Below are 22,896 nucleotides of genomic sequence, written 5' to 3'. Positions count from 1 at the left end.
CTTTGTTACACTGCTAATACTCCAAAGAACATTCAAAATTTACATTAGATTAATGCAGCTCACAAGATTGCAATGGGGGTTGTACACTGTTTGTGTTTTTTGGTACGTTAGTGGCTTCTTCCTCATTGGTAATCAATCTCGTATAGTTTTTTTTGGCTATGTAAAAAAATATAGCTTTTATTATTTTTGATCACCCGTATTAAGACTCTTAGAAATATTCGGTTCGTAATTCATAATCTTAAATTGTTGCAGCCTATGTAATATTTTGTTATATTGAAGATTAGATGCCAGCTGATCAGTTCCATAATGTGCCAATTGATCCCTCGTTACTGACAAACAGTACACTACCATGTGTGTTGATCTGTCCACTTATTGCATCAGCTAATCATTGATGCCAAGCTCCTGCACACTAGTGTACTTAGCTAGGGGACTGAGCTTATGTTTTTCCTTACTGTCACTTAGCATGAAAGAGTTGCGGGAGTGATGATTCTAGATGACTCTTTTCCATAAGAGGACTATTGAGTTTGTACCCTAGATTTCCCACAAATGGAGTTGATCATGTTGCCCTTTATTAAAAAGGGAAGCAGTTCATTTTGTAAATTGCAGATCCCACATAGTTTCCCTACTTCTTTGATTTCTTAGTCTTCCTGTTGAGTTTATTTTAACATGTTCACTTTCTCATATCCCTTTAGCAAAGAAATGGATGTTCATGGGGATGCCTTGACTGAAGAAGAGTTCGAAGAGATCATGAACCGAAATCGTGCTATCTCTAGCAGCGCCATTTCCAAAGCTGTTGCAGGAGCCAGTTCAGGTGACCAGTGTTAACTTGTTTTTATCCTTGGATTAAAATGTTTAAGTTCCCTTTTCTGCGTCCCTTAAGCCTTCCAGTGCAGTTTTCCTATGTCCTTCTGTCCCCATCTGTGTATACTGTCAAATAATCCGCAATCTGTCTCTTCATGCTATCATATTTGTACAGCCCTCCAGTTGGCCTCTCTGCCGCATTGCTGGTTCTCTTCTACTCCATCAAACAGTTGAGCTGCAGTTTCTCAGTTAGTGTCTCTGCAGCCTCTTATCAGCTTTTCAGTTCTTTACTTTTTAGTATCTGCTCACATCACACTCCCACCTACTCTGTGCAGATGTTTACTTTTCCAGTTTTATCTGCAGTCTTCGTCCAGTTTTACCCACCTTTTCTTGTATGTATATGTTAGTAGATGCATTTTTGTTATGCACACCGAGTTGGAAAGCAACAACGTGCTGAACAGTGGGCAGGGTTAATGAGCACAATTCCATATGCAGAGAGGCATGCGACAGGGGGTGGGATTGCTTGAAGAGCTGATTCTTCAAAATTCTTGTTCAAATGCTGAAGGATTGAAGCAGTTTAGATATTGGGGGGAATGCGGCGCCAGATCTGGAAGCGTAAAAGAAAAAGCATACCTTATATCATTTAAAAAAAAAAAAATTTGCACACTTTCATCTCAAGCCTGGTAATGTCATGGCTCTTGGTATGGTGGTTAATTTCTTGGCAAATTAAGTGGGTGTTAGACCTGTCAGCCCTTTGGGTGGTCCCTCCTCATCATTATTTATTTTGTCCCACTTTTGCCTCAAACCCTGTTTGAATTTTTCCTTTTTGGGAACCTACCAGCACCTTCCAGAACATTCCAGAACCCTGTGACAGTTGGCGGCGGTTTAGAATGTTGGGAAGCTAAGACAGAGAGTTGGCAGTTGGAGCTGGCAGTTGGCACCTGACTGGTGAAGAGTGAGCAGCAGAAACCTGAAGGAGGAAGGAGTGAGGCAGCAGGGGTGGAAACTTGTGCCTGGAGTGGGGTCCATAAACCCACCCTTGATACTAGTCCCTACTGACTGAGCCCAGCCTGGAGCCCTGTGTGGGAAGAAGTAAGAAAAACCATCTTAAGGACCTGGACAGCAGGAACAGGCCTTAGAAGTCAAGAAAGCAAGTACCTGACCTGGATACTGGTTTCCCTGGAGCCGGACGTCGAGTAGCCTGGAGACCTGGAGCCTGAGGTGGAGAAGCGGCGCTGACTGGAAAAGCAGACGTCGTGCCCAGAGCCGCCAGGGATCGTGAGAGGGCGCCGACGGAGGACGTGAGGTGTACCAGAGGTCGAGGAGGAAGTCACCCAAGGTCGAGTGAGCGGTGTCGACGGGGGAGTGAAGTCCGCCCTCCGGAGTCGCCGGAGACCGAGGTGAAGTGTACCGGAGGTCGGGAGTGAGGATCGCACTCCGGAGTCGCCGGAACCTGAGAGAATCGTGCCGGAGGTCGGGAGTGGAGGTCGCACTCCGGAGTCGCCGGAAACCTGAGGAAAGGAGCACCGGAGGTCGGGAGTGAGGATCGCACTCCGGAGTCGCCGGAAGTCGACATCAAGGCAAGGCCGGCCGACGTCATCGAAGCTGAGGTCGCCATCGGACCGGAGCCGCCCGAAGTCGACATCGAGTAAAGACTGCCCGACGCCATCGAATCGGAGGTCGAGATCGAGCCGAGGCCGCCGACATCGAACCGGAGCCGCCTACCGGCGTCGTCAGGAACTGACATTGTGCCGAGGCCGCCGACGTCGAACCGGATCCGCCTCACGGCGTCGACACGACTCCAGCGGCGTCGGAACATCAGAAAAAGGGCAGTAAGTGGAATAGAGGGCGCCAAAGGCCCTGTGGAATCCTAAGAGACTACTCTAGGGGTTAGAGAGGTGCTGGAACCAGCTGGACTGTGCCAGGGGTGAGCTGAGACTAATTTAGAGGGGTTGTGTAGAGTGAGAGAGCCAGGTCTCTGGTATTCCCCCCTTGATCTACCTCAGTTTAGGCCTCAGCCTTGTCCAAGCCAGGGAGTAGACACCCTCAAGCCTTCCACATCCCCACGAGCTGTGCCTGGGCCAAATTAGCCCATAGTAATCTCAAATGTGATCTGATTCTATGAGTGTCACTGTCAGCTTTTAATTATTTATTGGAGGCACTGTATTTATTGTATTTAACCTATTTATTGCTTCACTGTATTTATTGGTCCACAGTATTTATTGATGCACAATATTTATTGGTTTACAGTATTTATTGCCTCAGAATATTTAATTGCCTGTATGTATTGCACTTATAGTTATACCTTCCTTATTTATGATCACCCCTATTTATTGAATCATTAAGCCAGTATTTATTTGACCTGCACTATTTAAAAAGTTTGTATATTGCGATTGTGTTATTTATCTAATCAGCAACTAAGAGAAAAAGAAGATAAAGAAAGATATTTCCATAATTTTTACGGTGTAGTCGTTTTTGGAACGGATGCACGCATGGTTATTGTATGGGTATGTCGTATGCTTAGCACGGTGCCTGAATCCTGACCACTCGAGCCAAGCTACCACTGTATGTTCTGGGAAGTACCCCGTTACCACCAACCCTTACCGGTGTGGGAGTGGAGTAAATTTCTAACAGTGGGTTAGTCTTTGTATGTGATGCAACAGCTCTTGAGGCTCGGTGGGTGAGCCAGTGTAGTTCCTTCAGCTCTGGGATGAGGTTGAGTTTCTGTATGCCTTTGATGCATGCTGTGGTGTGTAGGTCTCTTAACGGGTGCCAAAGCATAGTGTAGTACATTGGGCAGGGCATTGATTCCATTCAGGTTAGAAAGGACCAGCGCTTGCATTGTTGTTCTGAAATCGTTTTACTTTGTTTTTCAAGTACATAGAGCTGGTACCAAGAGATCTTGGTTTTCTTGTGATGTGTTTTTTAAAGACTAGCCCTGTGCTGACACTTAATCACAAAGTTTTTGCAGTGGCTGTCTGCTATGGCAGGAAGGTGCCCATGTTAATGTCAGGAAGAACCAGGCTTGGATCAATGATTTATTTGAGCTGTTGGCATACAGAAGTAACTCTGTTTTAGTTTGGTTGAAGTTTTTGGCATCTGTAGGAAGCTGGCTCTGTATATGGTATACCACTAAGAGGTTATATTGCGCACATAGTCCAGAGATTCCCCCAGAAGTTTACAGGGCTCAGTGTAAACCCAAAGTGCTTGATGTGTGGTAGTGTGGGCGAGCAGCCTTAGGCCTAACACACAGAAGTGTAAGACATTTGTTATGCACACGGTGATTAATAAATGACACATGACTTGAAAAGAAGATTCTCACCAATATAAGCTTCTTTCAAGATTTATTTTAAGACCAAGATGTTCGCAAAAAGGTAAGTTAGTTTTTCAGGAAAAATATTTTATACTTTGAGAAGTGGACACAGTGCAATTTTCAAGCTTTGCAATGTTAACCTATGGGAGGAAAACAAGAATGCAGTTTCACAGGTTAGTACACAACTTGCATATCCAGTCTTTGGAGTTTAAGGTCGGCACCGGGCCAGGTTCAAGTTGGGATCAAAGGTGCACTAAGAGCGGCACAGGAGCAAAGGTCACAGTCTAGGTCGGACGCCCAATGTTAACCAATCAAAACTGGGGGTGATTGAAAATGCGCTACTCGCAAGTGAGTTAAGCGGTTCTTAGGGTTGATCTCCTGGATTTAAAGTAAGCACAGGGGGGCCAGAAGGCAGCACCAAACTTAAACCCACAGCAGAACAGGGGCAGCCGGGTGCAGAGTGCCAACACAGCATCGGGCACCCAATGCTTTTGAATGGAGGAGATAAGTTTCGAACAAAGGCTGCAGGCTCAGGCCAGGATGGCCAGATGAAAAAAAAAAAACACTGCTATCCAGGTAAGTAGATATACTAGGGGACACAGTGACACCGATGGTTGAGGTCACCGAGGCCCAGGGGCTTTGGTGCAGGGTTGTGATTAGGCCTTGGAAATCTCTTACCAGGCATGTCGCGGTCAGGGTGAGTCTTCAAGATGAGGCTGCAGGTGCTGAAGTGGGGTTTGCAAGGGGTCTGCCCATGCTGGTCTCTGGCTCAGAAGCACTGGGGAACCTTCGCAGGATCGGGGTCCACTTGAACGCTAGCCGTTGGCATCAGGTGCTGAGGTCGAACCAGATGCAAATTTGCAGTGCCAGAGGCCAGAGTTCTTTTTCTTTCCACATGGACAGGTCCGATGTCCACCAGAGATTTAGTCTTAATTGAAGGCAGGCCGTTCCAGGGTTCTGGAGGTCGCTGGGCCTGCAGGGCGAGTCGTCTTATTGTAGCAGAGGCGAAAGGCAGCAGACAGGCCAGCATGGCTGGTGCAGAGTCAGTCACTGGTTCTCCTTTGCTCGTGCAGCTCTTCGGTGTCTGGGCTTCTTAGATCATCGTAGATCTGATTTCAGTGTCTGGGGTGCTACCTAAATACTAGATTTAGGGGCTTTATAGTGGATTGACATGTAGAGACCAATGGGTCTCTTACCTAGGGTGACTACCCCCTAGCCCTTATTGGAAATGTTCCAGCACCTGAGGGGTGGAGTTGCCGAAAAGGGGGCACACCTCCTTTCCTTGCTAAATTTTCCTGCTGGTTCTTCCGTCAAAAGTGGGAGTTTAAACTAGGGCCTGCCATCTGCTGCTTGCAGCAGAGGCAGGGGTCGCATTCCAAAGATGGCAAGGGCTTTGAAGCTTTCCTCTTGAGCACTGTGCTCATCCTGGGGAAGGAGGTGGGACACCTCTGCCCAGATGGGCTTTGTTTCTGGCCTCAGAGAGCAGGGGCTCTCAACCCAGAGGTTCAGAAACATGTCTGGTGGTGGCAGGCTGCCTAAAGCCAGTCAGAATACACCAGGGTTGGTAGGTTTTTAGGCGGCACCTCTGAGTGCCCTCTGGGTACATGTTTCAATAAATTCCACACTGGCATCGGTGTGGGTTTATTGAGAGGAGTTGTTTGGTACCAAACACTCCTGGGTTCAGTAAAGCCATCATGGTGCTGGGGAACTTGAGATGTTGAGTTTCCAGCCCATGTACCCTCTATGGCGACACTGGCGTCTACAATATTAAGAATAGACTTAAATATTGTAGGGGCATATCTGCTCTTGCAGATATGCACAGATGAGATTTAGTGCACCCTGCCTTAGGCCTGGAAAGGCCTGCTAGAGGGGTGGCTTACCTATACCTTAGGCAGTGCTGCTTTGACATGCCACACAGGCAGTGTGCCATGTCGACTGTCTTTTTTGTCTGCACCAAGGCATGCCGGCTGAAGTGGCAGTTTGCATGGCCTTGGTGAGGCGTACCCAGGGGACCATTTTCAGTCTCAATGCCCTAGGCACCAGGGGTACTGTTTACTAGAGACCTACAGGGGGTATGAAGTTGCCAATCGTGGTAAAGTTTTAGGGGTAAGGACACTGGTACTGGGAACCTGGACAGCAGGGACCCAGTTCTACAGTCCAAGTTGCATCAAAAGACAGGCAAAAGTGGGGGCAGGGGGTACTGCAACAGAAACCCACTTTCCCACAGCATCTCTCCAGCACTTTCCCTAGATTAGTATTCTCTTTTCCTTTAGTTTCTGTGCAGCCCCTTTCACCCACCAGTATGGTAGTTTCATTCTGTTGACTAAATATCTGCGTGCGCGACAACCAAATTTGAAATGTTGTACAATTTTTAAGAAGTTATTGGGTGCTCCTGGGGTGACGTATCGGTCCGTGTACGTCGTACAAAACAATGAGAAGGTAGCACATTCAAACTTGAGTGTGTCCCCCTGGGCACACCAGAAAAAACGCTAAGCGCTTCAATGTTTTGTAGATCCGGCAATTTTATTCATTGCTTGATGAAAGATTCAATAAAGTTTTTTCAAAAAAGTTTTTTCAAGATTTGGATTCATGAAATCACGACGTTGTATAATGTGTTCAAGTCGCTAATACTTATTCATTGTCCAATGCATTTCGGGTTTCGCAGAACCCTTCATCAGGGACAAGCCTGTAAACACAATCAAGGTGAGGAGACTTTTAGAAACTTTAAATAATGAAACATTCAAATAATGTTGTCTTTATGTGGTGTTCGTTTGCTGACTAAGTGAAGGTACCGTATATGGGGGGCGAGTGTACCTCGAGTGTATTATTTGTTTGTAAACTCAGTGTATGTATGAGAGTGTATATGGCCATTTCACAAGGTGGTACTGTTAATTGGCTTAGTAAAGGCTATGTACAATAGGTCACGATAAACGTTACCGTTAGTTTAAATGTGGTAATATACCATTTAAATTGGTTAAAGTAGATAAAGTTTTGAGGATTACTTACATTAGGCGGCCAAAATTTCGTGCATCCGTTCAGCAAGTTGTTATTTTTAGCGGTGAAATGGACGCGCTTAAATGACGAAGCTGAATTCGCCACACTAGGGTGTGAAAACTGAAAAGGGGTGCAGATAGACTGTTTACAACGAGCGGACTTGGCGGCCATGAATAACTGTTTAAAAGTTTGTATGATGGCTGTAGGTAAACAACAATAGATCGAAAAATCATGTTAAACTAGTGAGCTTATGTTGGGTCTTAAAAAATGTGTTGAACGGAATCAGATATATTAATTCATGAGTTACGTGGCAGTAAACAACAATGGGTTGAAAGATCGATCATGTTAGGCTAGTGTTGGGTTTGAACTGATTCGAGTATATTAATTCATGCGCTACATGGCGGCCATGTTGGATTGGTATAGAGGTATGATGTTGACAATGGGTGTTGTATGTGGTAATGTTAGAATGAAATTGGCGGCCATATTAAACTGGTTTATATAGCATGTAAGGATACGTTACTATGCTAAAGACATTGTGAAAATGTGAAAGCATTAAAACACAATCGTTGGAAATACAGATTGAATGACGAATTTTACAGATAACATAAATATTCATTACGATCATTTAAACCATGTGGCTTTAAAGAGTCCATTTTTTTTAATCCAATAATTTTCTCTCTGAAGTAGAAATTTATTATTGTCTCTACCTTCTTTCTTCGTGATTATTTCCAAAACTTGATATTTTAGTTGGCTGATGTTGTGAGAGTTTTCTGAAAAGTGGACTGCTATACTGGATTTGATGTTGCGTGTCCTTATGTTAGATTTATGCTCATTCAGTCGAGTTTTTATTTTTCGTTCAGTTGTACCAATGCACTCCAAGCCACACGGGCATTTAAGTAAGTATATTACATTCATAGTGTCACAAGTAGCTGTGACTTGTAATTTGATGCTATATCCTTTTCGTGGGTGCGTGGTGGACGGTCCTCGAATTATGTTGTTGCAATTGCTGCAATTGAGGCATGGTAAAGTGCCTTTGTGTGTTGTTTTGACTTCTTCATCTTTAGTGTTTAAAAATTCACCCAGGTTCTTGTTTCTAGTGAAAGCAAAGATAGGAAGTTCATTGAATATTTGATTAAAGTCTTCCTCTTGCTGTAAGATAGGCCAATTCTTTTTGATTATCTTTTTGTAGATGTTACTGGCTGTAGAATATTTCGATACCACAACGTTCCTTTTGTCAGTGTTTTTAGTTGATTTCTGTAACAACTGATTCCGTGTTTTCTCTTGAACGGATAATAGCATCTTTTATGATGTTACTGGGGTATCCTCTTTGTTCGAAACGTTCCGACATTTCTTGTGTTCTTTCTAGCGCTAGTTGTGGTGATGAAACTATACGCTTCACACGAAGTATTTGCGAGTATGGTAAATGGTTTTTCAAAGATTCTTGATGAAAGCTACTATAATGCAACGTGTTCCGGTCTGTTGGTTTTCGATGTAAATCTGTGTGTAGTATATTATTGATTTTTGTAATGGTAACATCAAGGTATGAGATGTTGTTTTCTTGTATGTCATAAGAAAATTGTATTCTATCATTGATACCGTTGAGTTCATTCAGTGCTTGTATTAGTGTATTCTTGGGTCCTTTCCAAAGGATAAAAAGGTCATCGATGTAACGGATGAACATTTTGTTGTATATATTCCACGGAGCTTTAGATAGAATGTGTTCTTCTTCAAATTTTGCCATGAACAGGTTGGCATAGGCTGGTGCTGCACAATTGCCCATGGATGTACCTGTGGTTTGTAAGAACCAGTCTTGTTTCCATTTGAAGTAGCTTTGAAATAAGGTGAAGTGCAATAGTTCCATTAAGAAGATCTGCATGTCATAATTGACATCAGTATGTGTCAGGGCATATTCAATGGCTTCTATCCCTAAGTTGTGTGGGATGGAGGTGTATAATGTTTTCACATCTATGGTACACAAAAGTATAGATTCATCAGGTTCAATCGAGGTTTGATTGATAAGTAAGAGAAATTCCGTGGTATCCTTGATGTATGTCTTCATTTTCACCACACTTGGTTGCAGATATTTATCTAAGAATTGACCAATTGGTTCGTGTAAACTCCCCCTAGTAGACACAATGGGTCTGAACGGAGGTTTGTGTAAATCCTTATTAATTTTAGGTACCATGTATAATGTTGGACTTTTAGGATTGTTCTGAATGAGAAATTTCTTTGTCTTGTCATTGATTATTCCATTGTTATGTGCTTTATTGACAATAGCAATCAACAAATTCAAGAACGATTCGGTCGGGTTGTAATCAAGTTTTATGTAGGTTGTTTGATCTTGAACATGTTTATAAACTTCCTCTTCATAATGTGCTGTGTCGAGGATTACAATGGCTCCCCCTTTGTCTGCTTTGGTACAGGTTATAGATGGGTTGTTTGCAAGATCTTTGAGGATTCCGAATTCTTTGTGTGTGAGATTGCTCTTCCTTTTTTTCTGGTAATTTATTTTCGTCAATTCTGATTGTACTATGTTTTCAAAAGTATCTAAAGTTTTATGGCTTACTGGTGCCATGTATGTACTACGGGATCTCAATCCTAGTAGTTGGTCTGTTTCTTCAGATTTTTGACTTGGTAATATATTGTCAAAGAAGTGTCGTAGTCTAAGTTTTCTCATGAATTTGAAAAAACTGATTTCGAGTTCTAGTTGGTTGGTTGATGATGTTGGTACAAAGGATGTACCCTTTTGAAGAAGTTTTCTTTGTTCATTGCTGATGTTGTATTTGGATATGTTGATGACTAGGTTTGTTGTATCCCCTTCTTGCCTTTGTCCTTCTTGGTTGCTGTTATACTTCTGGTGATTGGTGTTCCTTTGTCTTTTGCTCCTCCGGGTTCGTCTTTTTCTGAGTGTTCTGGATCTAAAAAAGGTTCCGAAGTTTGATTTTTGGATATGTTTAATGCTGATGCTGAAGGTTCTACTTGATCCGTGGTGGTACTGTGTTGTCCTTGAGATTGTTCTGTTCTTTGTGTAGATGCTTGCCTTTGATATCTTGGTTTGTTGGGCATCTCACTGCCTGAAGAAGATGTGTCTGTATCATGGTGATACGGTTTGTTCTGTCTCCTGCGGGCGTATATTTCTGCCCAGCTGTAAACTTCTCCTAATTTATAATCGACCGTGTCGCGTCGAAATTTACGAATCTTCCGTTCATTAATTTCCTGTGAGTGCTTTGTTAGTTGTTAATTGATTTCTTCGAGGACTTTGGTCCATTCATCACTTGACATGGAGTTTGTTAATTCATTAGTAACAACGACTATTTCTTTTGATAGTTCTTCAAGGATATAGGATAGTTCCTCTATGATAAACAGGATAAGGTCCAAAGAACATTTATTTAGTATGGCGTACCATCGATCTTTAAATTTTTGAGCATTTTTACATAAAGACGGTTTTAGTGGAATTCGCAATCCTCTTGGAATTCTCTGTGCTCGATGGTTTCGAACAAAGAGGATACCCCAGTAACATCATAAAAGATGCTATTATCTGTTCTCAAGAGAAATCACGGAATCAGTTGTTACAGAAATCAACTAAAAACACTGACAAAAGGAACGTTGTGGTATCGAAATATTCTACAGCCAGTAACCTCTACAAAAAGATAATCAAAAAGAATTGGCCTATCTTACAGCAAGAGGAAGACTTTAATCAAATATTCAATGAACTTCCTATCTTTGCTTTCACTAGAAACAAGAACCTGGGTGAATTTTTAAACACTAAAGATGAAGAAGTCAAAACAACACACAAAGGCACTTTACCATGCCTCAATTGCAACAACATAATTCGAGGACCGTCCACCACGCACCCACGAAAAGGACATAGCATCAAATTACAAGTCACAGCTACTTGTGACACTATGAATGTAATATACTTACTTAAATGCCCGTGTGGCTTGGTGTACATTGGTAAAACTGAACGAAAAATAAAAACTCGACTGAATGAGCATAAATCTAACATAAGGACACGCAACATCAAATCCAGTATAGCAGTCCACTTTTCAGAAAACTCTCACAACATCAGCCAACTAAAATATCAAGTTTTGGAAATAATCACGAAGAAAGAAGGTAGAGACAATAATAAATTTCTACTTCAGAGAGAAAATTATTGGATTAAAAAAATGGACTCTTTAAAGCCACATGGTTTAAATGATCGTATTGAATATTTGTTATCTGTAAAATTCGTCATTCAATCTGTATTTCCAACGATTGTGTTTTAATGCTTTCACATTTTCACAATGTCTTTAGCATAGTAACGTATCCTTACATGCTATATAAACCAGTTTAATATGGCCGCCAATTTCATTCTAACATTACCACATACAACACCCATTATCAACATCATACCTCTATACCAATCCAACATGGCCACCATGTAGCGCATGAATTAATATACTCGAATCAGTTCAAACCCAACACTAGCCTAACACGATCGATCTTTCAACCCATTGTTGTTTACTGCCACGTAACTCATGAATTAATATATCTGATTCCGTTCAACACATTTTTTAAGACCCAGCACAAGCTCACTAGTTTAACATAATTTTTCGATCTATTGTTGTTTACCTACAGCCATCATGCAAACTTTTAAACAGTTATTCATGGCCGCCAAGTCCGCTCGTTGTAAACAGTCTATCTGCACCCCTTTTCAGTTTTCACACCCTAGTGTGGCGAATTCAGCTTCGTCATTTAAGCGCGTCCATTTCACCGCTAAAAATAACAACTTGCTGAACGGATGCACGAAATTTTGGCCGCCTAATGTAGGTAATCCTCAAAACTTTATCTACTTTAACCAATTTAAATGGTATATTACCACCTTTAAACTAACGGTAACGTTTATCGTGACCTATTGTACATAGCCTTTACTAAGCCAATTAACAGTACCACCTTGTGAAATGGCCATATACACACTCATACATACACTATGAGTTTACAAACAAATACACTCGAGGTACACTCGCCCCCCCATATACGGTACCTTCACTTAGTCAGCAAACGAACACCACATAAAGACAACATTATTTGAATGTTTCATTATTTAAAGTTTCTAAAAGTCTCCTCACCTTGATTGTGTTTACAGGCTTGTCCCTGATGAAGGGTTCTGCGAAACCCAAAATGCATTGGACAATGAATAAGTATTAGTGACTTGAACACGTTATACAACGTCGTGATTTCATGAATCCAAATCTTGAAAAAACTTTTTTGAAAAAACTTTATTGAATCTTTCATCAAGCAATGAATAAAATTGCCGGATCTACAAAACATTGAAGCGCTTAGCGTTTTTTCTGGTGTGCCCAGGGGGACACACTCCAGTTTGAATGTGCTACCTTCTCATAGTTTCATTCTGTTGTCATTACATCAAAACGTTAAAGCCTCATCCCTCAGTTCACCTGAATCTCTTCATTTTCAGAATTTTGAGATCCATTCTATGTGTTTAACCCCTTCATTTTCAGTATTCCTACTGTGTATAGGCGAGTCATTGCTTCCCCTTTTTCAGCATCTCTGCGGCCATTGCCACAAACTTGTCTTGTCTGTCTTCACCCCTTTTTATTTTCTTTGCTACCTCCTTCCTTAGTGATGTTTGTTCAGTTCACCTTTTAGTAGCGTCTGTTTGCTGGCACTGCCGCTGGCTGCTCTCGACACTACAACTTCCCTTTTTTTGTTGAATCTTTTCTGGATGTTTGTGATTTGTACTTCTAAAATGAAGGTGATCATTCACTTGGTATATGGTAGTGATTGATAAATGGAACCAATTTCATGTTCTGAATGTACGACAACAAACTTGTGCAGATTGCCAGAAATCAAATGTTGTAACACACAAACACCTTTTCTAGGACCTGAGTGTACATTCCTAATTATTCTCCTTTAGGTGGTCTTCACATATATCTTCCTCATTAATTGACTTGCGCCCTATTTTCCTGGTTATTCTTACCTAGTTTGACCTTACAGTTACTGACATGGAAACTCTGCAGTCTCATCTGGCATATCCTCCCAAAAAAATGATCCTGTCAATACAAATATATTCCTTGCTAGTTGAACCCCACTTATTGTTATCCTTAGATACTGCTTTCCCATGTTTTCTGGGCATTATTAACCTTTTATTTCATGCTCGAGATTCACCCTAAATATTTCACATATATTCCTCATTCCTCTCAGCTATACTGACCTCCGTATCACACATACGCTGTCTTACATTTAGTCTCATAGTGAGGATCTGTAATACACTCTGTCTTAAATCACATAGCAATCAATACCATGGTCAGGCACAATTTTTTGTACACAGTCACATTTTCTTCTGAATTCCAAAGACCTTTGGGCCAGATGTACACATCCATTTAGCACGGTCAGCCTGTGATTCGTTAAATCACAGTATTTGCCACTGGGAAATGGCTTTTACAGATGTTCTTAACCAATGTTTGTGATACTGTAACTGGTTATCGAATAACACAGTGGGTTTAGAAATGCACTACGAATCACAATTTAGAAGGCCCATGTTTAGCGCGAATCGTTGAACCAAATTACGATTCACAATGCTATGTATTAGTGGTTTGCAACTTCAGTTTGTCGCACTCTCTTCATAGGTTACCAACTCCCAAAGGACCTGGTAATCCATTCGCAAAAGAGGGAGTCCCTTTCCCTTTGTTAAAGTAGGCTCCCAACTCTTAAAAATGTTGTCTTGTATACAGCAGTGTTTCTTCGAAGGAAAACAGAATGTTCGAGGCATGTGAGCTGTAGATCACATGCTGGGCACACTCCTGCCATCTAGTGTTGGGTCCGGATGTTTGCAAGTTGCTTTTCTTTGAAGAAGTCTTTTCCAGTCACGAGGTATAGTGTCTGGTAATATTCGAGGTGTCGTTACCTGAGCCAGCAGACAAAAGTGCAAGAGCAAAAAAAATAGCAGCATTAAACAAGAACTATGGACCGTAGAAGGCACAAGCATCATTGGGACGTAGAAAGTTCTGAGCATGGCATCGCCCACTGCAAAGAAAGTAAAAATCACGGACTTCATAAAGCCCGCTATTAACGTGTTCTAGCCCTTCACCTCAAGGCTTGTTACTAGAAACCGGCAAGCGGCCCAGGAATTGAAATCCGCGACCGACGGAAAGCACTGATGCTGCAATGAGGTTAATAAAGCAAGCTATTGTTCATTCACCAAGCTTCTTCGTTGGCACTCCACAAAATTAAGTGCAATTGACGAATTAAACAGGTAATAACGCAGCACCCTGTAGAAGGAGGGACATGTTTAGGTGGGCGAATTTCATTGAGAAACCTCCCAATACAGACCAATGTTAACAGCGAGGTTGTAACCAATGCAGTGCCTGCCCTGGTGGAAGTAGATGATCCAGCAGACTCCCTTATTTCACAGGAGATGAAGTCAATCCTGCTTAGCCCCTTTGAAATGGGGGCCTACGGCAGATTACAACTATTTGCTTAGTCCAGTAAAACTGTCTCTTGCAAAGTCATCTAATCTGCTTGACCAACCGATCCAAGAACATCCAAGTCCAATATCACTGGCCAGCTCGGCGATATCTGGAACACATCCTCCTTCCAGTCTGGGCCCCCACTCTTAGGCCAGAAATGCACAACAAAGGAGGTGGCAAGTGATGGGGATGGGCTACTTGTTAATCCCATCAACCCTACCTTGCCTGCATTGTCACTTTGGGCCTCCCTTTTAAACATGGCCGTGATCTCTTTGGCCCTCCGTTTTTATTCTGATAAACTCGAGCTCCAGGTGGATCTGCTTAGTGCATTTGCAGTTCATGTCATTGTTGTAGATAAGTTAAAGGTGCTTAATGAAATGGTAGTAAAAGTTCAAGCCAATCGTGCCACCAGTACTTGCTCTTGCTTGTCCACACTTGACTTGCTTACCACTGTCCTGTAAATTCTAGCTCACATACCGGAGGAATTTAAAGGCCCCAGTTTTCAAACTGATACCCTCCTTCCATCGAAATGCAGTAAGGAAGAAATAACGCAGGAGGCGCAATCAACAGTTTCAATTGACTTGCACGAGATTGACAAGCGGTAGGTGCGTACTAGCAAACCCTCCCTACCTTGCAAAGTATCAGTAGTTACAAGTTCTACCATCCCGATGACGAACACCTCGGTCATCATCACCATCCGCACCTTGAAGGTCGCTCTCAAAAAGTGAGTGAAAACGGCTGGAAAAAGCCTTCAAAAAAGAAGACCACGCTCATTGGAAAACAGAATTATTAAATTTTGCACCTAAGGCAGCACAGTTGCACGCTTGAGTAGTTGGAAGCAATCCGGAGATAGCCTCTAACTTACACGTTTCACATCAGCGTAAATTTATCTTCCCTTATTGATCCGCCAATCCTTATAGGGTCCTTCTCCTGTGAAGCCAGTGGTGCTTAGCCTGGCTCCCTCTAGGAGCAGTGATAACATTGTCACTACTAAGGAAGTAGTATTGCCTATTAACCAGCAATTTGGCCAATACCACAAGCCCCAAATGAATGAGAAAGCAACCGACAGCTTCTCATTTCAAGGCATTGGCAATCTTTGATCATCATATCTGCACCTAGAGCAACAGCATAACTCATTGCACATAGATTATATAACCCCTAGAGAGTCTGAGACCAGTCCTCGGGAGCCACGGCCAATGACTGGTGTGACCAGATCAGTGGGGTCTGAGAGCATCAGCAGTTCTTGTATGCAAACAAAGAAACTTGTTCCAAGTTATGTGTCCAAAGGCAACATGACACTCTACAGAAGTGCTATCCTCAAACTGACTGGTTCATTAAAGGGCCTGGATCAAATAAATTCAACCACCTCAAAGCTGTAAAATTCAAGCCCCACCCAACGGTGTGAGGTAGGGACATCACAGTAACCTCCTGATCTTCCCTTGATATAGCTAATCATTTCTGGCACTTCAGGAACAAGTTCTTCGACTGGTGCTTCACGGTCTTGCAATGGGCCCTCCTACCTTATCCCATCCCCTGGTCTCCAAGATTCTCAAATTTCACATGGTCACTGTTAGAAAAACACTCCCACACTGGAAGGGTGGTGGTGTTCTCCCAGACATACACTGTGGTAGCTTGGCTCGAGTGGTCAGGAATCAGGCTCCGTGCTAAGCATACGACATACCCATACAATAACCATGCGTGCATCCGTTCCAAAAACGACTCTACACCGTAAAAATTATGAAAATATCTTTCTTTATCTTCTTTTTCTCTTAGTTGCTGATTAGATAAATAAATAACAATCACAATATACAAACTTTTTAAATAGTGCAGGTCAAATAAATACTGGCTTAATGATTCAATAAATAGGGGTGATCATAAATAATGAAGGCATAAATATAAGTGCAATACATACAGGCAATTAAATATTCTGAGGCAATAAATACTGTAAACCAATAAATATTGTGCATCAATAAATACTGTGGACCAATAAATACAGTGCCCCTAATAAATAATTAAAAGCTGACAGTGACACTCATAGAATCAGATCACATTTGAATTCCTAAGGGCTGATTTGGCCCAGGCACAGCTTGTGGGGATGTGGAAGGCTTGAGGGTGTCTACTCCCTGGCTTGGACAAGGCTGAGGCCTAAACTGAGGTAGATCAAGGGGGGAATACCAGAGACCTGGCTCTCTCACTCCACACAACCCCTCTAGATTAGTCCCAGCTCACCCCTGGCACAGTCCAGCTGGTTCCAGCACCTCTCTAACCCCTAGAGTAGTCTCTTAGGATTCCACAGGGCCTTTGGCGCCCTCTATTCCACTTACTGCCCTTTTTCTGATGTTCCGACGCCGCTGGAGTCGTGTCGACGCCGTGAGGCGGATCCGGTTCGACGTCGGCGGCCTCGGCACAATGTCAGTTCCTGACGACGCCGGTAGGCGGCTCCGGTTCGATGTCGGCGGCCTCGGCTCGATCTCGACCTCCGATTCGATGGCGTCGGGCAGTCTTGACTCGATGTCGACTTCGGGCGGCTCCGGTCCGATGGCGACCTCAACTTCGATGACGCCGGCCTTGGCTCGATGTCGACTTCCGGCGACTCCGGAGTGCGATCCTCACTCCCGACCTCCGGTGCTCCTCTCCTCAGGTTTCCGGCGACTCCGGAGTGCGACCTCCACTCCCGACCTCCGGCACGATTCTCTCTGGTTCCGGCGACTCCGGAGTGCGATCTCCACTCCCGACCTCCGGCACACTTCACCTCGGTCTCCGGCGACTCTGGAGGGCGGACTTCACTCCCCCGTCGACACCGCTCACTCGACCTTGGTTGACTTCCTCCTCGACCTCTGGTACACCTCACGTCCTCCGGCGCCCTCTCACGATCTCTGGCGGCTCTGGGTACGACGTCTGCTTTTCCAGTCAGCGCCGCTTCTCCACCTCAGGCTCCAGGTCTCCAGGCTACTCGACGTCCGGCTCCAGGGAAACCAATAAACAGGTCAGGTACTTGCTTCCTTGACTTCTAAGGCCTGTTCCTGCTGTCCAGGTCCTTAAGATGGTTTTTCTTGCTTCTTCCCACACAGGGCTCCAGGCTGGGCTCAGTCAGTAGGGACTAGTATCAAGGGTGGGTTTATGGACCCCACTCCAGGCACAAGTTTCCACCCCTGCTGCCTCACTCCTTCCTCCTTCAGGTTTCTGCTCCTCTCTCTTCACCAGTCAGGTGCCAACTGCCAGCTCCAACTGCCAACTCTCTGTCTTAGCTTCCCAACATTCTAAACCGCCTCCAACGGTCACAGGGTTCTGGAATGTTCTGGAAGGTGCTGGTAGGTTCCAGTGGATGCTGGTGATGTCACAGGTGGCCACCATTTTGTGCTCCAGGCCCTCAGACAGAAGTTTCAGGGGTAGATAAAATGGCTCCCTGAATCTGCAGCAACACGAAAAAGTCTGGTGGTTCCCAAAAAGGAAAAATTCAAATAGGGTTTGAGGCAAAAGTGGGACAAAATAAATAATGATGAGGAGGGACCACCCAAAGGGCTGACAGGTCTAACAGTCACACAGAGGCATTCTCAGAGCAGTGAAGGAGCAAATTTGAATGCCTGCAAAATATTAGTGCTCTACTGGGTGGTGCCCACCACCAAACCAACATCTTGCCCATTGCATCTTATGAAGGCAGTTGAGGGACCTGTCCTATATGGGTGTTCCCTGTGTATGAAACCCACAATTGTATTTTGTCTGGCAAATCAAATGTCAACTTTGGCCACAAACTGAGTGATATGAGAATCAACCAATTAATTGCCACTGACTTGCCTGGTGTTGCCGAGATAGCCAATGGCTACACGAATTGTAAATCAACAATATCATCTAATCAATATGAGCTCTCCATCGTAGATGTAAAGACTAACGTGTAAAAGATCTGGGGGACATCAGTTTGTAAGACTGGGAATGTCTGTATGGTAGAGGGGTGCCTAAAATCAACATGTTCGAGGCATATGAGCTGCAGATTACACACTTGTTCATAGATCGCCATCTGGTGTTGGGCCCGGATGTTTGCAGATTGTTTTCTCCTCTTGGAAAGTCTTTGGAAGTCACGAGGTCGGTGACTCCTCCTTTGGATCGTATTGCGCATGGGCTTCGGCTCCATCCTCAGATTGTTTTTTTCCGCAATCGGGCTCGGATGTAATCTTCGCGCTCCGGTTCCGAACAGCTTCCAGTTCGACGATCGACGTGCAATCCCCACCCCAAACCGCGGTATTGTTTCGATCGCTATCTCCCCCACTCGACGCGCCTTCTCATCGGCACAGACCTTCGGTTCCGGTCGTCGACTGCGGCCTTCGGGCCTCTCCAAGCTCCGGTCCTGGCTAATGGAAAGGACTCCATTTAAAAAGTGCCCTCGATGTGGGACCAAATTTCCCCACACCGATCTCCACGAGGTATGCAATCTCTGCCTCTCCCCTGAACACGAGGCTCGAGACTGTCCGGCGTGTAAGTCCTTCCGGTCCAAAAAGACTATTCGGGACCGAAGAACCAGAAGAACTATGGCGCGCTCCTCGACGGCGATTCCGGACGACATCTTCGGAAAAGGCATCGACGCTCCAGAACGTTACTCCGACGGGGGCCTCGTCAGCGCTTCCAAAGCAGATGACTCAGATGTGGAGGACATCACCCCGGCGCCGGCACCGAAAAAGGCTCCGGTCACACGTTCGCCTCCGGGCCTAGGCAAGACCAAGGACACGGTTTCCAACACCGCACCTTCGGGCCCGGTAAAGAAGCCAAGCAAGCCTTCCGGCGGCTCGGGCTCGAGCCAGCCTACCGTCGGTGCCGATAAACATGCTTCGACACCGAGCCCCGCACTGAAGCACTCGGGGTCGAAACCCAGCTCTTCGGCACAGACACCACCTTCGGTGCCGACCAAAGCACACAAGGCCACCGGCACCGACACTTCGAGGCCGAAACCCATCTCGGTACCGACCAAGCGTCTGGAGGTTCCCAAACCGGGTTCCAAACAACGAACCGGCACAGAAAAGCCTAAAAAGCCAACGGCCCCGACGCCTCGGGCGCCGACGGACCGACCAGCCTCACCAGACCTATTTACACCGGATCCCTTGCAAAAAACACTCAAGGATCCAAAAACTGGACATTTGACACTCTCTACCAAAAAGACATTTGGAGAAGCCTGCTCCACCTCCACCTCCAAAGAGGAAGGACTCTGCTACATCTCCGTTCAGAATACCTTCCCCACCTCCTCCACCTTCCCCACCTCCACCCCCTCCGCCTTCTCCACCCCAACCTCATCGTTCTCCCACCCCTTCTCCACACGATGATCATCACGGGGACCCATATGATGACATAGGGGATGTGCCCCAGGACCTACCCACAGGGGACCCCACCCCTACAGGATCCCCAGACCCATGGGACGATTACAATATCCCCAACGTCCCACAAGATGATCTTTACCCCTCCAGACCATCTCCACTGAATGACTCATTGGGGTTCCACCATCTACTGCAAAGGGCGGCACACTATCACCGGGTAGACTGGCATACTGACCCCGTGGAGGAAGATTTCCTCCTCGACGCATTCGACACCACACATAGGTCTACCTCCATATTGCCTATGCTCAAAGGAGTGGTAAAGCATGCGCCGCGCATCGAGGAAAAAATACAAAGCTGTCCCCACAGATCCCTCCTACATCAGAGGGCCAGCGCCACTAGATTCTCTAGTGGTATCCACTGCACGTAAAAAGGCAAATTTTGCAGCGTGAATCTTTCTGGATTCACTATGCTGTGCATTATTCCGCGATCTTGTGGTTGGGTCCGGATTCGTAGTCTTTTCTTTGTTTTGTTTTTTTGTAGCCCAGGTGGGCGGCGGCGACTCACCATTTGGTGCACCTCCCGTGACGTCGTTGTGCTTCCTGCGGAAGTCCCACCTTTGGGGCACCATCTTCAGATTCTTTTTTCCGCCGTTGGGTCTGGATCGTCATCGGGAAGCTCCAGAATTACAATCGAAGGAAGAAGAAAGAAAAGCGAGTTTTGTCGATAAATACTACGAAGATATCACAGGAAAGGAAGAGATTTCATCAGGAGCGCGAAGAAAGGAGGTTCTGCGCCTTTTTCTTCGACCTTGGAGAATGCGCACTCAGAGGCCCTGAGCGCAATGGACAAGACGCCATTCAAGTTCTGCCCAAACTGCCACCACAAGTCCGCGCAGAAGGACCAGCATCCGGTCTGCAACCTCTGCCTACCGGTCGAACACCAGAGTAAGGACTGCAACGCCTGCTCAGCCTTCGCGCCGAAGACGCTCCGGGTGAGAGATCGGCAGAGAAGAGCCAACGCCAGCATGGATGGCAAGCGTAAGGCCCTGTCGCTCTGCGATCTGGGCCTCTCCACGGACGATGAGGACAACGTCGCCGAGGCAGCCAAAAACTTCACGGTCGTAGAGACCGACAAGAAAAAAGAAGACTAGGTAAGAGAATCGTCGAGCGCAAAACAGAAAATACCTCAAACACGAGGGTGACTCGAGAAAATCAGAGTCAAAGTCCACGAAGGCAACCCCGGCGCCGAAAACTTCGACGACCAAAGGGGGAAGCATGGACAAGAGGCCGAGCGGATCCTTCGAAAAGGACTCCCTGGTGCCGAAAGACGCCGAAAAGCAAGGGTAGTCGAAGACAACCCAGGAAACTGGACGATCGACGCAGAAAGAACTGTCGACGTCGACGCAAGTTTCGTCAAAGACCCGCGGTCGACGCCGAAAGCATCTCCGAGATGGAAAAAAAGAAGAGGCGGCTCGAGGCCGAAATGGAGAACATCCTTCAAAGGAAGAAGGAGTTCGACGCCAAGATGAAGGAATTCAAGATTCCAACGGTTCCACCGACGGACGTCGTCGAGGTCGAGGACGAATTTGACACCGAGGGGCTGACGAGGGATCTCGAAGAGGAAGACGAGACCTATTATGACGGCGAAGCCGAGGAAGAAGACCAGCAGTTGTTCTACGGCTCGGCGCCATCTACCAGCCACGACCTAGAATGGCAAGATCTCAACACCGAAAATCCGGAGGAGCCCGTGGACACGTACCCTTCGAGGCCTTCGCCACCCGACGACATCGGGGTGTACAATATGGTGGTCAGGAGCGCAGCGACAGCCTTCGGCGTCAAACTCGACGAAGAGAAGCCGAAAGCCGATTTTCTCCTCGAGACCCTGCTCCCCATCCAGACGAGGAGCCAATTCCTCCCCATGCTACAAAGTGTGATGAATCAGGGGAGAGAAGCCTTCAAGGAACCAGCGACCTGCCGTTCGATCACGCCCAGGACTGAGAAGAAGTATAAGCACTCTTCCCTGGACCCCCCTTACATCAAAGGTAGCGTTACCGCCGACTTCATCATAGCTTCCACGGCCAGGAGAAGGGCCAACGTACCAGCAACTTCGGGCCCACCACCTGATAAAGAGAGCAGGAGGATAGACCTCACAGGAAGAAAAGTCGAGAGGAACGCCGCAATGCACTGGCGCATGGCGAATTCCAATGCACTCCTCAATAGGCACCAGTACCAGCACTGGGACGAGATGGGGGAGCTAGTAAAACACCTCCCCGAAGAATACCGCCAGAGAGCCTCGCACCTGGTAGACGAAGGCAAAAACATCACCAACTCCTGTATAAAGACTGCGTTGGACGGGGCAGAGACTTCAGCAAGACTAATGGCCATAGGGGTCACCGAGAGAAGGCATGCATGGCTAAGAATCTCGGGATTCAAACCGGAGGTGCAAAACAACATCCTTAGCACCCCCTTCAACGGAGAGACACTGTTCGGAGCAATAGTAGACGAGAAACTCACCCAGCTGAAAAAAGAAAACGAAACAGCGAGGTCCATGGGGGCCCTACAGCTGAGGGGAATGAGGCGAGGCAATCCCTCGAGGAGACCCTACGGTAGGGGAGGAAGCCAACAGGGGGCGTCGCACCAGACGTTCCAGCAGGGTCAGCAGGGTGAAAGTCACGGACAACAAGGTCAACAAAAGCAAAACTGGCAGTACCAACCTCAGGGCCAGTCCTTTCGCGGGAGAGGGAACGGACGTGGCCAGAGGAGGAGAGGGGGTGACCAGCCCTCATCAAAGTGACTCAGCACGCAAGAGGACGCCTACCCTCGACATGCCCCCAAGGGTGAAGCGCAAAACAGTAACATCAGGGGGGAGAGAAGAATCAAAAGCCTACGAGCATACAACACCAGTAGGCGGAAGACTGAGGTTCTACCTTCAGGAGTGGCGGCGTATAACCACAGACAAGTGGATACTGAACATCATGCAGTACTGATACTGCGTAGATTTGGAGAAAAGACCTCCAAACAGG

General features: G+C 45.7%; 1 protein-coding gene across 2 annotated transcripts in view; it reads left to right on the top strand.

The window, feature by feature from the left end:
• The window catches only part of CPSF7 (cleavage and polyadenylation specific factor 7), a 232,236-nt gene that overhangs the window by 99,192 nt on the left and 110,148 nt on the right, over positions 1-22,896 (top strand). For both annotated transcript variants that reach the window (XM_085648524.1, XM_085648526.1), the window contains exon 7: positions 693-811. In XM_085648524.1, coding sequence (XP_085504650.1) covers positions 693-811 — 119 coding nt within the window. The remainder of the gene's footprint in view (positions 1-692; positions 812-22,896) is intronic.

The sequence above is a fragment of the Triturus cristatus genome, chromosome 3_2 (assembly GCF_964204655.1).
Source record: "Triturus cristatus chromosome 3_2, aTriCri1.1, whole genome shotgun sequence".
NCBI classification, from domain to species: Eukaryota; Metazoa; Chordata; class Amphibia; order Caudata; family Salamandridae; genus Triturus; species Triturus cristatus.
This window is presented reverse-complemented; position numbering and strand designations above follow the sequence as displayed.